This window comes from Vipera berus (assembly GCF_964194415.1).
Source record: "Vipera berus genome assembly, chromosome: Z".
Taxonomy (NCBI): Eukaryota; Metazoa; Chordata; class Lepidosauria; order Squamata; family Viperidae; genus Vipera; species Vipera berus.
Window position 1 is genome coordinate 114,124,535 of NC_138205.1, and position 15,933 is coordinate 114,140,467.

Consider the following 15,933-nt stretch of genomic DNA (forward strand, 5'->3'; position numbering starts at 1 on the left):
TCGTCCCCTTCTTCTATTGCCCTCGATCTTTCCCAGCATTAGGCTCTTCTCCAGTGAGTCCTTCCTTCTCATTAGGTGGCCAAAGTATTTGAGTTTTAGCTTCAGGATCTGGACTTCTAAAGAGCAGTCAGGATTGATCTCCTCTAGGACTGACCGGTTTGATCGCCTTGCAGTCCAAGGGACTCGCAGGAGTCTTCTCCAGCACCATAGTTCAAAGGCCTCAATTCTTTGGCGCTCAGCCTTTCTTATGGTCCAACTTTCACTGCCATACATTGCAACTGGGAAGACCATAGCCTTGACTATACGCACTTTTGTTGACAGGGTGATGTCTCTGCTTTTTAGTGTGCTGTCTAGATTTGCCATGGCTTTCCTCCCCAGGAGCAAGCGTCTTTTAATTTCTTGGCTACAGTCCCCATCTGCAGTGATCTTGGAGCCCAGGAAAATAAAATCTGTCACTACCTCCATTTCTTCCCCATCTATTTGCCGTAAAGTAATTACTCATGGTAATTAAGCAAAAAACATGTGACTGCAACTTGTGATGGAACACACAAGTTCCATCTTGCCAACTTCCCCATTGACTTTGCTTGTTGGAAGGCAGCTGTGAAGGTAACAAATGGTGGTCACACAACTGATGACCAACCATTGTATATGTATGGCCAATTGCCAAGTGTCCAACATGATCACATGTCTGTGGGGAGGCTGCAATGGCCATAACTTTGAAGACTAGCCATAAATCTTTTTCAGTGTTCTTAAAACATTCATTGAATGAGAAGTTGATAAGCTATTCATTATTTATTTAACCAATTAAATCAACATGGGCTCCCCCCATCAATTTTGTTTTAATTTAAAAATATTTTATCCTGCTATAGAACTAAAAATACAGTTGTGGTTGTATTTGTGTACTTACATTTGGCAAAGTCCATTCTGATCGTGTTCCATCTGCATTATAATAGTACGCCCGACCTTGTTCATCTACATGTTTTACCCACTTCAGAAAAAAAAGTTAATGAAATAGGGATTACTTTAAAAATCAGAATAATGAACATCTTTCATCTTTAAATAATGCCCTGTCAGCTGAAAAAAATCTATCATTTTTGTAACAAATATTTTGTAACAGTATTTGTTATTTTATTAAATTTAGAAACCACCTAATTTCATTGTGACTCTGAGAATTCTATCAATCCAAACTTTCTTCCCCTTGTAGCCAGATAAACAAACACATGCTTATGTCCTGGTATTTCTTCCACAATATGTTCATAATATAATTAATATCATGAGTTTACATTCCACAACCTATTTTATTATTGTTAACAATTTATAATTTCTTGATGATAAAAGGTAGGTTTGCTTTGTTTTACCTAAAATGAGTCTAATCAAAACACTTGATATGGAGTTTTTATGAAAGTGTTGAAAATATAATTATTTTATATTTGGATATCTCTTCTGTGTTATCCATAACACAGAAGAGATATAACACTGTGCAAGAGCCTTGGTGGAGCAGTGGGCTAATGCCTCCTTAAGTAACAGCAGCTGCCTGCAATTAGTGCAGGTTCGCATCCCACCAGGCTCAAGGTTGACTCAGCCTTCCATCCTTCTGAGGTAGGTAAAATGAGGACCCAGATTGTTGGGGGCAATAAGCTGACTTTCTAATAATGCCGCTTGGGGGGGGGGCGAAAGCCCTAATAAGCAGGCATATACATAGAATGAAGGCTATTGCTAAGCACATTGGTTTGTGCTTAAATTGTAAGCCGCCCTGAGTCTTCGGAGAAGGGCGGGATATAAATGGGATTAAATAAATAAATAAAAATAAATAAGGGAAATCTACAGGCATTCCTAATTTAAGTAATATTCACTAAATATCTTACTTTCAAGAGTCAAGCAATGTCAACACAATCAAATTAAATATATCTTCATAGTACATACAATTTTACAATGATTTATTTTATAGCAACATGCAAAGCATAACCTATTACTCTTAACAAAATAGTAATTATAGCTGATTATTTTTCAGCATTTTCTTTCCAAGGACTGCATCCACAAAGAAATACCCCCCAAAAATATATATAAGTAATATAACCCTGTTTATAAATATATAGAGAGGGCTTTGCCCTTTGTTATCATCTTGATGGAGAGCATTACAATCCTTAGAAGATTCCCAATTCTTTTACTACATACAACTGTAAATGGCAATGTAATCTTGCTATAAATCGGGAGAACACAGATTCCTTTTTGGCTAAGCAAGCTGTTAAATCTCCTTGATCTGTTTTTTGTTCAAACTGAAAACAACAACTAGACCATTTTTTTAAAAGAAAAGTTCAAGAAGACAATAGAATTACTCTCATAGAGTAGCTCCCTGAGGGCAAGTGGCTGCTTGGATGAATGCAGTGAAAAACTAACTTTTCAAACATAGCACTGTTCATTCCCACTGTATTTTCTGAGAGGGTTCATGCAGTTTTTTTCTGTATTTGCTCCTATTTTCTGCACCCATGCTAGGGGGAAAGGAGGGAAACAGGATTAAGTCAGACCGGATAAATGGATTCAGCAAAGAATCCTTAAAGGGAGCACACAGGATCCCTATTCCCACGCCATATCCCCATCTTTTACAAAGATCCTACCTCATATGTAGACTTCCAAGTATCTTTATTCCGAGCTGGGTTATACATTCACTACTTTCACTATTTCACAGGTCCTTAAGGAGGACGGGGCAACCCTGGCAGCTTTAAGGCACATGGACTTCAACTCCCAGAATTTCCCCAGCCAGTATAGCTGGCTGGGGAATTCTGGGAGTTGAAGTCCACGTTTCTTAAATTTGTCAAGGTTGAGAAATACTGATATAGGTAATTTATACTGTGGGCCCAATTGCAAAAGAAAGCTCAGGACCGTATTGCTTAGAAACATGCAGAAGAGGCCTTCCTTCTGCAGTCGAGACAATGGCTAAAATGATGATGACTGCTTAACTGTTTTAGAAACTGTGCTGCTTTTTAAATTTAAATATAGTATTTTATATATGTAAATATGCCAATAGGTACTTGGGGATTCCATCTCACAAAGTACCTATTTCAAAACCATTTTATAGTTACTCTTAAATAAAAATGCTCCTGTAGTATAATCAGATGAAATGTAATTGTTGAGAATAAGACCTATTCATAGTTCGGAGATGAAAATACCACTAGAGTAACGAAAACTTTGCAGGAAATGCAAAGCTAGGAATATATCCTTAGGTCTTGTTTCTGACATTAGGAAGATATACTGATAGTCTTCAATTTGCAACCATTTGATTAGTGACCACTTGGAGTTACAATGGGACTGAAAAAAGTGGCTTACAACCCATCCATCGCAGCACTTACACATGATCAAATTTTGGTACTTGGCAATCAATATGTATTTATGACAATTGCAGCATTCCTGGGGAATCATGTGATCGCCATATGCAATTTTTCCAGCTGGCTTCTGACAAGCAAAGTCAACGTGAGAAACCTGGATTCATTGAATGAATGTGTGTTTCTCTTAGCAATTGTGACAAAAAAAATTGCAAAACTAGGTGCAACTCACTTAACAACTGCCTTACTTAACAACAGAAATTCTGTTCCCAATTATGTTCAAAAGTCAAAGACTATCCGTACAATCAGCAGTTATAAAACTTTTATTTTCAACGCAAGCAGAAGCTGAACATAGAATAGTCTTTAAAAGCAGTTTGTTAAACACAGAAAGGAGAAAAGCAGACAAAAATTCATAAGAAATAGGAGGACACTGGCATAATCAAAATTTTATTGATAGTTATAAGAAGTCATACCTATTGGAATTAATATTGACTAAATTTCTACCACCTTGGCAGATATGTGATAAAGAACTGTGTACCTTTTCATTGGTGAGGTCACTGGTATATTGTGTTTGGCCATGTTCATCCATCTCCTCGGACCAGCCTTTGGGAGGAGAATCATACTGGCTATCTGTCTGGCTGTTACAAGGACTGTGAGAGTCTTCTTGGGTTGAAAGTGTCTACAACAAATGTTCATACACAGAAATATTGAGAACTGACATTAGTTTAAAAGACTATAAAAGACTGGAAACTGTAACACTAAAACTTTGAACAAAGAATGCATTCTAACATGAAACAGCTGAAAGTTAAATAGCAACACAGTTTAATCTGATTACTTATGGATAGATTGCTTTTGTAAAAGATGAAAGTCCTGTTCTTTTTGTGTGTGTGTCAAAGTTAGCTTAGTTTAGAAATAACATTTACAAAGACTATGACCTAATCTGTACAATTAGCTCCACTAACAAAAATGTGAGCTAAAGCAACACTTCAAACCATCTGGGATTTGCATAATTCTTAATTCTACTGCTCTCCTGATTTTTCTATCAATTTCCTTCCGTAAACATTATACACAAATTATTTTACACATTTTTTTTGTTTCTCCTTACAGGTGGGTTTCTAAATCTAGAAGCCTGATTTCTACACTTTATTATGTTTCTAACAAAATCTAAAAATTATTCTTGCTTTCTTTCTCCTGATATATTCAATCCATAGCTCAATTCTTGGCTGCAGTGGCCTTCCAGAAAGGCCTCTGACGGCGAAATGCAGGCCTGGGGACGCCGCAGAAGTGGGCCAGTGAGGCCTCGCTGCAAGGTAACTGGGTAGGGGGCACATGGGGCAGCTCCACATCTCCCCCCCTTTGCCCTAGCTTTATTTTTAGGTGTGTGCCTTGATTTTTAGGTGTGGGCTTATTTTGGAGGTAGCGCTTATATTAGGCCCACTTCCAAAAATCAAGCTAAGGTCTACTTTGCGGGTAGGTCTTAATTTCAGGAAAACATGGTACTTATAATTGCTTGTTTACTTATTAGGTTGGAAAAATAAGGTCTGTTCATGGTAGCCTATTATTTAAATAAATGAATTTCATTTGCCATCAAGCAAAGGCCCAGAGGCCACAAAAATTAATATTAGTACTAATTAGTAATTAATACTACTACTAAGGACCCAAAATATACAAGGAGTATTAACAATACCAGTAACCTTAGAGTTATGTCCCCTGTATTGCAGACAGTAGTACATTCATATTCCTACAGTTGTCAAAGCAATTCTTAAGGTTGAACCTGGTGATTTAATGCTGAAATAAGAACACTAACACTGGGAGCACATTGTAACTTTCACAGCAACATTCTCAAGGATCACACTATTGAATTTCTCAAATTAGAATTATTCATTATGCTAAACTTAATAACCCACCGTTTCTGCTGACTTAGGATAATTATCCTCCTATTCCAATTCATGTTGAATATATCTTATTAAAATTTTATTAATCTACTTCACTGCTTAGCACTTTTAGGAGCACTGGATGTATTGATTATTTATTTAAAAGGTTTAAAACTCAGTGAAAGCCACACGCTTTGCATGCAGAAACTGCCAAGGGTACTCCTTCTTGCACAAGCATAAAGCTGCAAAACCTCCTGCCTGAAAACACACTAGTAAGGTTTCATGCTATTATTCCACATTATATGGAAAGTACAATTGACAGGAAGATCAAGGTAGCACTTTTGCAAGTGTGGATCATGACACCCTAGAAGGCTGCAAGAGACTGAAAACAGAGGGAAACTGCACAGAAAAAACATCAAAACACAATATAAACTCTGCCCCTTTCACAAATTTCACAAGTCATAATGTCGTGTGTGTGTGTGTGTGTGTGTGTGTGTGTGTGTGTGTGTGAGAGAGAGAGAGAGAGAGAGAGAGAGAGAGAGAGAGAGAGAGAGAGAGATGGAATTTGTGTAGAGACATCACAACACCTTTTCTTGTTTTGAGAAAACTTTAGCTCATTGTAGATACCCAGAGATGAAGAGTCATCTTATTTTCAGGTTCTTTCTAAGTAGGCTTACCAGTTAATTGCAAAAGTATGCAGAACACAATACAACCTAACAATTCAAAAGACTTGTATGGAACCTGGATCACTTTTTTGTTTGTTTTTCTTGATACTCTGCTTTTGACTTTCAAAATAAGAATAATCAGGCCTAGGGAGCACAAGTTTTCTAGGCAAAGCTTTGACCATTTCACATGACTCTGCAGAGGGAATTACTGCAGAGTAATAGCAAACAATTTTGCCTTTTGTCTTGAATGTTCCTACTGCATCTAAGAAAGATAGGAAAAACTGAAAGGCTCAAATAGATGCTAGCAATAATTTTCAATGTTCAATATAAATTGTGGTGGTCAACAGTTAGAACAAGCAAAAAGAGAAGGGGAGAATGTGTTACTAGAAAATTTTCCCATAATGTTTTTATTTTATTTAATTATTGCTTGATGTTTTATTCAACTTTACTATGAACTGTAGACTTTTTTTTCCATCATTGCCACTAGTGCTGATATTACCTAGTTTGAATAATGAAACGTCTGCAAGGAAGCAACCAAACTCAAAGAACATCAAGGATCTCCCATTTTAACCTTGAGCTACAAATATTTTCCTTCCTATATTTTTATGATATATTAATTTTTAATATTTTAAAAAACTTTTTTTAAAAGAAACTTAGTAGTAAAGAGGCATGGTCCAAACGTATGATAGGTTCTCCGTTTCAAGACATGCACGCAAAATCTATCTGCAGGTCATTTTATTTGACTGTACTACCCTCAGACAACTAAAGTAAAAAAAAAGTCGTATTAAACAGTTAAGCAGCAAACCATATATGAATGTTTTGTTCATTATTATCCCCAACTTACCTCTTGATCTACTTGGTTCGAACAGTCTGCTTTAGTTATGCTTGGATCCCGAGTAAAACGTGGGGGTTTCCAGGTTCTCTCTTGTGTTCCTTTGTTGTAATAGTAGTAGCGTCCTGTAATATCCTTATGGGTCTCCCACTCCCCACTAATTTGGACTGGAGGACTTATAGGTACAGGTGGTAGTGCAGACTGAGAAATTTTCAGTTCTTGTAAGTTAGCATAAACAGGTGAATCTGGTCTTCCTTGGCTTGGTGGTGTTACTGGCTACAATAAAACAAATTGTGTACAGTTTTAAAGACTACCTTTTGGGAAATAAATGCAGACATAAACATTTGGCATATATAGTATGTGCAAGTGAATCACTTAATGTTTTTAGTAAAGAAACATAATTCAGAAATGCAGCAGTCTAGGGTATAAGAAACAAGTAATGTTCCTTAAATCTAGTGGGGAAAAATAGAGGCCATCATGGATCAGAAAATTCTGAGAGGTGATCCATGTTAAAGTTGCCTTACAGAAACCCTGCTACAAATTCTAAAGCATGCCAGAAATCTCATCGTATTTGAGAACAGAACAGAAATCTGCTTCGTAGGGTGTTGTGGGGTGCTCTGAAAATCTGTATGGGAAAATAATTGTATTTTAATTATAATTGTGTTTAAGCTTTACCTATCAGTAGGGACACTGAATAACAAAATAATGGAGGTCTTCTAGTCCAGTGCTTTTCATCCTGTGATATGCACACCACTGGTGGTGGTACGCATACAACAGGTTGAAAAGCACTGTAAAATAAAGTATTAAAAAATGTAAGTGTAGTGGAGGATGAGCTGAAGCGCCGGCAGCGCCACACAGGCCTTTGGGAGAGTTAGCTGGAGCTGCGGTGTTGCCAGGGCTCTGCTGAGCACCCAGGATTGGCGTGGGGTGCCAGCTGATTGGTGCGCAGCTAGAGGTGATAGGCACTTCTGGGAGCTGCACGCAGGCTGGGGAAGAGGAATCCTCTGGAGTTGCACCGAAGAGAAAAGGAGGTGGGAGAGAGGAGAGGATATAAAAGGAGGAGGGTTTGGTGGGAGAGGGAGAGGAAAAAAGAAGACGGGGGGGGGGGGGAAGAGAAGGGGGTGGAGAAAGAGACGGAGCAGCATGCAGCCTAGGGGAGAGGAGTCAGTTAGAGTTGCACCAAAGAGAAAAGGAGAAGGAAGGGGAGAGAGGACAGGAGATAAAAGGAGGAGGTTTTGGTGGGAAAGAGAGAGAGAAAGAGAGAAAGATGACAGGGAAAGAGAAGGGAATGGAGAAAGAGAGATGGAGCAGCACCAGCCTGGAGGAGAAGAATCAGCTGGAGTTGCACCAAAGAGAAAAGGAGGAGTGGGGGGGGGGGAAAGAAGACAGGATGTAAAAGGAGGAGGCTTTTGTGAGAAAGGGAGAGAAAAAAAAGATGACTGGGAAAGAGAGAGACGGAGAAGAGGAGAGACTTCTTTGTAACAAGCAGAGGGAGAGAAGGGGATAAAACAGTGCAAAAATTAATGTCAGAGAAACAGGCACAAGTTTCCCATTAAAAGTATGGTAAGTGGGTGTACAGATGGTCTTCAACTTACGACTACAATTGAGCCCAAAATGTATGCTGCTAAGTGAGAAATTTGTTAAATGAATTTTGTCCCACTTTACAACTTTTCTTGCCTCATTTGTTAAGTGAATCACTGCAGTTGTTAAATTAGTAACAGGGTGAATCTGGTTTGTGAAAAATGGTCATAAGTCACTTTTTTCAGTGCCATTGTAACAGTCACTAAGCTATTGTTGTAAGTCGAGGACTACCTGTACTTTATCACTTTTTTTCCTTTTTTGTGGTGTTATCAGGTTTTTGACACCTCGCTAGGCGACTGGTGGTACTCGAATATTGCCATATCCTAAAAGTGGTGCAATCTGTGAAAAGGTTTAAATGTACTCTTCTAGTCCTTTCCCTGCTCAAGCAGGAAGCCCCATACCATTTCAGACAAACGGTTATACAATCTCTTCTTTAAAAACTCCAATACTGGAGTACCCACAACCCACAACTGGAGTACCCACAACAGACAGCAAAAGCTAGCTTATTATTTTTGCTGTCTGTTTTGCACTGGTCACTATCTGTAGCATTTTAAAATAGTAAACAAAACTTACATAGGAAAAGCACTGCTTTTAAGCAAAAAGTGACAAAGAGCAAGGGAGAGAATAAAGCTAACCCAGTTATCCCAATTATCTATTGCCAGATATTTCTCTAATTATCAGTGAGGATAAACCCCCAAGCAGATATGGTGTAGTGCCGGGGTCTTCAAACTTGGTCCTTTTATGACTTGTTGACTTCAACTCCCAGAATTCCTCAGCCAGCGCTGGCTGAGGAATTCTGGGAATTGAAGTCAACAAGTCATAAAAGGACCAAGTTTGAAGATCCCTGGTGTAGTGGTAGGAGTAGGAAAACCCTAATCCTTTCTTAGACACAGAAACCAGTTGCCAATGACTTCCTCTAGGCCAGACATGTCAAATTCACGACATCACGTGACGTCGCACAACTTATCGGGATGGTTTTGCCACTGCCGGTAATGGGGTGGGCGCGGCTTCCAGATGACACCCCTGCTCTAGGCCCATCAGCATCACGGTCTACACCAGGCCAGCTGAAAGAACAAAACGTCTTGTCAGCTCTTTGCTATGTGAATTGAAGCCAGTCAATGTAAAACAAGTGGGAAAAATCCTTGGAGCCAGAACAGGATCTTTGGAAGCCTTCCAATGATTTACCTTAAATATGAAACATATTAAAAAGAAATCTATGCATTGATAGTTCAATATTTGTTTAAACAGACTCATGTATGCCACCAGATGTCGCTATGAAGTTCAATATAGCCATAGAAACTTTATTTATCCAACTGATTTTGAAATTTTCTATCAAAACTGTAGTAGGTAGTCCTTGACTTACGTCCATAATTAAGCCCAAAATTTATATTGCTAAGTGAGAAGTTTGTTAAGTGAGTTTGCTCCATTTTACAACCTTTCTTGCCACATTTGTTAAATGAATCGTTGTAGTTATTAAATTAGTAACACGGTTGTTAAGTGAATCTGGCTTCCTCACTGACTTTGTCAGGTCACAAAAAGGACACTGTAACCATTATAAATATGAGTCAGTCGCCAAGCATCCAAATTTTGATCAGGTGAACATGGGGATGGTACAATGGTCGTTAAGTGTGGAAAAACCTTTTCCAGTTCCGTTGTAACTTTGAATGGTCACAAACAAACTACTGTAAATTGAGGTCTATCGGTAAATGTTGCCCATCTGGACAACGCAACCAGCTATTTCATCCTGAGGCAAAACCAAAATTTTAGCAATTTTAAGTAAAATTGATAAAAATTTAAAATTGTGTCAAATTCAGAGCAATTATTTCACACAATTGTGACTCTGGGAAATCAAATCAAAACTAATTTTTCTCCTCTTACTCTCACTGGCAGGGTATCATTAGAAACATATTTGTCTGTTGCTTAAAACTTAAACACAGGGCCATGTGCATCTTTAATTATCTGTTACACTGCAATCAGTTAAGCCTTTTATCAAATTAAAACATGTAATAAGCCTTATAATCAAATTAAAATATCATTTTAATATTAATTATTCTAGATGTCTGCTTTTCCTCAAATGATAAGATAAAAGCCTGAATAGGTTTCATGGACTTTTACAAATTGCTTGCTACTACATAGCAGGTGAAAATCTGCTGCCCATATGGCTTCATCCTGCAGTTGTTCCTTGATTTACAACCGCTTGTTTAGTGACTGTTAGAAGTTACAACAACACTGAAAAAGTGACTTATGACTATTTTTCACACTTATGATTGTTGCAGCATCCCTATAGTTATGTGATCAAAATCCAGGCCTGGGAAACTGACTCCTTTCTGAAAGTTGCAGTGTCCCTGGGTCATATGATCCCCATTTGCAACCTTTGACAAGAAAAGTCAATAAGGAAGCCAGATTCACTTAACCACCATGTTACTATTCACTTAATAACTGTGGCAAGAAAAATGGGAAAAAACTCATTTAAGTGTCTCGCTTAGCAATAGAAATTATAGTCTCAATTGTGGTTGTAAGTCAAGGACTACCTGTATTTACTAAGAAAGATGTCTATATATCTTTTCTTAAATACACTGCTTTAGATTTCATCTCCAATTTCAATAGCAGAAGCACAATATGATCCTGATAGGTTAAGACAGTGATGGCGAACCTTTTAGAAACCGAGTGCCCAAACTGCAACCCGAAACCCACTTATGTATCATCGGGTGCCGGGTGGGTGTGGTCCTTTGGGTGAGTGTGCCCAATTTGGTGGATGTGGCCCATTGGGTGGGCATGGCTGCAGTGGTAACGGCAGACTGGGTGGGACTAAAAAGTTCAATCAATCAATTCCAACTTTGCGAGAACTTTTTTCCCCCGCGAGAAGTTGAAATTGATTGATTGATTCAACCTTGTTTTTGTACATGGCGGCGGAGGCCTAAAGCAAAAAGGTTTTATAAAACCCAGCTGAAGGCCTAGGATTGGGGCGACGGCGTGCGTGCCCGCAGAGAGGGCTCTGCGTGCCACTTGTGGCACCCATGCCATAGGTTCGCCACCACGGGATTAAGACATTGGAGGTCCTGGTGGACTACAGCTTAAATAAAAGCCAGCAGTGTGCTGCAGCTACCAAAAAAACTAATGCAATGCTAGGCTGCATCAACAAAGGAATAGCATCAAGATCACAGGAAGCAATAGTATCACTCCATACTGTGCTAGTGACACCAACTCCGAATATGGCATCCAGTTCTGATCACAATACAAAAAAGAGCTGAAGCCCTAGAAAGATTTCTGGGAAGAGCAACAAAAATGATGAGTGATTTAGAGACTAACTTGTATAATGAATGACTAAGGGAACTAGATACATTAGCCTAATGAAGAAATGGCTTTGGGGGGGTCACATGATAGGTGTTTTCCAATACCTGGAAGGGCTGTCACAGGGAAGTGGGGGTTGATTTATTCTCCATAACATCTGAGGTCAGGACAAGTAGCAATGGATGGAAGCTTGTCAGAGGGAAAACCATCCTGAACTAAGGGGAAATTTCCTGACAGTGAAAAAAAAATATCAATGGAATAGCTTGCTTCCTAGAGTTGTGGGTAATACCATCACTGGAGATTTTCAAGAAAAGATTGGATACTCATTTGTCTAGGACAGGGGTCCCCAAACCCCGGTCCATGGACCAGTTACTGGTCCGAGGCATGCCAGTCCGCACAAGCAAGCAAAGCCCTATCCGTGGGATGCAGGCAGCACACAAAACCACATACTCTCCAGTCCGCAGAAAAACCTTTCTCCCCGGAACCGGCCCCTAGTGCCCAAAAGGCTGGGGACCTCTGGTATAGGATGTATAAGGACTCCTACTTGGGCAGGGGGGTTGGACTAGGAGGCCTCCAAGGTCCCTTCCAGCTCTATGATTTTATGATTCTCAAAAAAAAAATATGGGAAGGATAAATCAGTACTCTGACTGGCAGCTGTAAAAAAATAGCAAAATCACCAAGTAAAGCTGATCTACCATGGGAAAGACACAATATTAATGTAGTAAATGTTAAACTATATAAATATAGGGTGGCTTTGGCTTCTGCCAACCTAGCAGTTCGAAAGCACGTGAAAATGCAAGTAGAAAAATAGGGACCACTGTGGTGGGAAGGTAACAGCGTTCCGTGCGCCTTTGGCGTCTAGTCATGCTGGCCACATGACCACGGAGACGTCCTCGGACAAGCGCTGGCTCTTCGGCTCTGAAACGGAGATGAGCACCGGCCCCTAGAGTTGGAAACGACTAGCACGCATGTGCGGGGGAACCTTTACCTTTACCTTTACCTTTTTTTTACAAAATGTATTATACAATCTTATAGTATTTAGATGTCTATATGTGCCTTAAATTTTGTGCAACAAAAGTCAATGCTGTATTGAAAACTTCCTTTTTTGTTTACCATTTCTTTCCTATATAAAACCATAAATAAGTTATGAAATCAACAATTTAGCAAATCTAAGCTTTTAGACTATGACTAGCACTAATACTTTCTTTAGTTTTTCATACAGTAGTCAAGAAATTTAGTCACTGAATGAAGCTTCTGTTTCATTTAGTCATAGTGCTTGAAATAGAAGATGAAATTATGCAGTTGCCCAGAAACGAAACAGAAGTCAGTAGCAAACTACTACTATACTTCGCCAAACAAATAACATGGATGTGTCTATTAGTCATTAGGATTTAAACTTAATTATAGGAAAACATTAATAATTTATTTAGATTTTAGATTTTATTAGATTTATATACCGCCCTTTCCCGAAGGACTCAGGGTGGTTTACAGGGCATTTTAAAATCACATCAATATAAAATACAAAGTTAAAAGAGAATTAAAAGATTAAATTCTCAGCCTGGGTCAGAGAGCTCAAACAGCCAAGTCTTCAGGTCCCGGCGGAATGAGCGTAGGTCAGGGGCAGTCCTGAGCTCTACGGGCAGCTGGTTCCAAAGGGCAGGCGCACCCACAGAAAAGGCCCTCTCCCTGGGTGTTATCCGCCGGCAATCTTTTACCGGCGGCACCCTGAGAAGACCCTCCCTCTGCAAGCGCACTGGACGAAGGGAACTTGATGCTGGCAGCAGGTGGTCCCTCAAATATCCCGGACCCAAGCCATTTAGGGCTTTATAGGTCATCACCAGCACTTTGAATCTCACCCGGAGAGCAACCAGAAGCCAATGCAGCTCACGGAGTAGAGGTGTGTTACATGTTAGTATCGGGAGACCCCCATCACAACTCGCGCGGCCGCATTCTGCACCAGTTGTAGTCTCCGAATGGTCCTCAAGGGCAGCCCCATGTAGAGAGCATTGCAATAGTCTAAACGGGAGGTCACGAGCACATGAGTGACTGTGCATAGGGCATCTCGGTCCAAGTAGGGTCGCAACTGGCGCACCAGGTGAACCTGGGCAAAAGCTCCCCTGGTCACGGTTCGTATATGATCTTCAAAATTGAGCCGTGAGTCCAGGAGGACGCCTAAGTTGCAAGCCCTATCAATGGGGGGTAACACCTCACCCCCCATCATTAAAGGTGGAATAGTTTGGTTAGCCCGAGATGCCGGTACACAAAGCCACTCAGTCTTGGCAGGATTGAGACAAAGCCTGTTTCTTCCCATCCAGACCTGGACCGCCTCCAGGCAACGGGACATCACGGCGAGGGCATCACTGGGTTGGTTCGGGGTGGAGAAAAAAAGTTGGGTATCATCAGCGTACTGATGATACCCCACCCCGAAACCACGAATGACCTCGCCCAGCGGCTTCATATAGATGTTGAACAGGAGGGGCGAGAGAACCGACCCCTGAGGGACTCCAAAAGCAAGAGGCCTTGGGGTGGATCTCTGCCCCCCTGCCAACACCGACTGCGAGCGGCCCAGGAGATAGGAGGAGAACCACCGTAAAACGGTGCCTCCCACTCCCAGCCCCCTGAGACGTCGCAGTAGGATACCATGGTCGATGGTATCAAAAGCCACTGAGAGATCTAATAGGACTAGGACAGAAAAGCAACCCCTGTCCCGAGCCCGCCAGAGATCATTCACCAGTGCGACCAGTGCCGTCTTCGTGCTGTGCCCGGGCCTGAAACCCGATTGGTATGGGTCCAGATAATCAGTTTCCTCCAGGAACAGAGGAAGCTGTTGTGCCACCACGCTCTCAACAACCTTCGCCAAAAAGTGAAGGTTGGAGACTGGACGATAGTTATTTAAAACAGCCAGGTCCAGGGCAGGCTTTTTGAGGAGTGGTCTCACCACCGCCTCCTTCAAGGCGGCGGGGAAGACACCCTCCTTCAAAGAAGCAGTTATTACTGCCTGGAACCAGTCTCGTGTCCCCTCCCGAGCCGCATAAACCAGCCAGGAGGGGCACGGATCCAACAAACAAGTGGTGGAGCTCAGCCTCCCCATGATCCTGTCCACATCATCAGGGGAAACAGGATCGAACTCAGTCCAGATAACATGCTCAAAACCGTCCGATTCCTCCACGTCATACTCCACCCAGTCAGAATCCAAACCGGCCCGGATCTGAGCAATTTTGTCCGTCAGATGATGACTAAACTCCTCGGCCCGTCCCTGTAAGGGATCCTCCCTCATCTCCTGGTTAAGAAGGGAGCGAGTCACCCTAAACAAGGCGGCCGGGCGATTATCTGCGGACACGATGAGGGCGGCGAAGTAGTTAACCCTCGCCGTCCTCATCGCAGCAAGATAAGACCTTATAAAGGTTCTTAACTGCAATCGGTCAGATTCGGAACGGCTGGACCTCCAACTGCTCTCTAGACCCCGTCTCCAACGTTTCATCTCCCGGAGTTCCACAGAAAACCATGGAGCCCAACAGGATCTGCGTCGGGTCAGAGGTCGCAAGGGTACAACATCAGTGATGCTGAATAAAATATTTTACATTTGGTTTTAAGCACACTAGAGAGATTATGTACATTTCACATGTACCTCAAGGTTTAATGAAGAGTAGGAAATCTATTTATCTATTTAAATATGAATGCTTGCATGTATATAAGAAGCTGCTTAGGAGAATATATAGAAAATTACTTCAATTAGCAAAAGCAGTAAAACTTACACATGAAATTTGATCTGTATCTAGCAACTAAAATAAAAGGGAACTTTAAACTTAAACTTAATTTTAAAATATTAATTTTTAAGAGAAGCACTTTAAAATATCACTGACATTTATTTTAAGTCAAGCATTCCATAATTAAAAGTACATTGGATTTTTAGGTGCAGCCTGAAACAACTGACAATAATCTAACTAGATTTTATTCATTCACTTAAAATTGTTGTAATAAAATCACAAGAACTGAGAAGTGCTTATTTTTTTATGCAGTCTTGCCCATACTGATATATAATTAAGGTATTCTGAGAAATAGTATATGAATACAATGCTATATGCCTTTCTGTAGTTCACCCCTTTATGTTCACCTGTTTCATCCCTTCTGTTTTGCTGAATGGTCACAATCAAGTGGCAAGGGCCAACTGTAAAGTCAGCAGCGAAAGAAAAAAAACTTTTCTAATGTTATACTGTTTTGCCATGGCCTCCTTCTTCTACAGTTTACAATCAATGCATACAAAAGATATTGTTAGCCAAACAAACAATATTATACAGATTTTATCTGTATAGATCTGATGATCTGTGAGGGTCATCCAAAATTTTCTTACCATCCACCATCATTTATGC

At 40.4% G+C, this 15,933-nt stretch overlaps 1 protein-coding gene across 9 annotated transcripts in view; it reads right to left on the bottom strand.

Annotated features, from left to right (window-relative positions):
* The window catches only part of ARHGAP12 (Rho GTPase activating protein 12), a 50,003-nt gene that overhangs the window by 20,955 nt on the left and 13,115 nt on the right, over nt 1-15,933 (bottom strand). For all 9 annotated transcript variants that reach the window (XM_081343891.1, XM_081343892.1, XM_081343887.1 and 6 more), the window contains 3 exons: nt 6,704-6,967; nt 3,859-3,999; nt 908-988 (listed from right to left, as the gene is read on the bottom strand). In XM_081343891.1, coding sequence (XP_081200017.1) covers nt 908-988; nt 3,859-3,999; nt 6,704-6,967 — 486 coding nt within the window. The remainder of the gene's footprint in view (nt 1-907; nt 989-3,858; nt 4,000-6,703; nt 6,968-15,933) is intronic.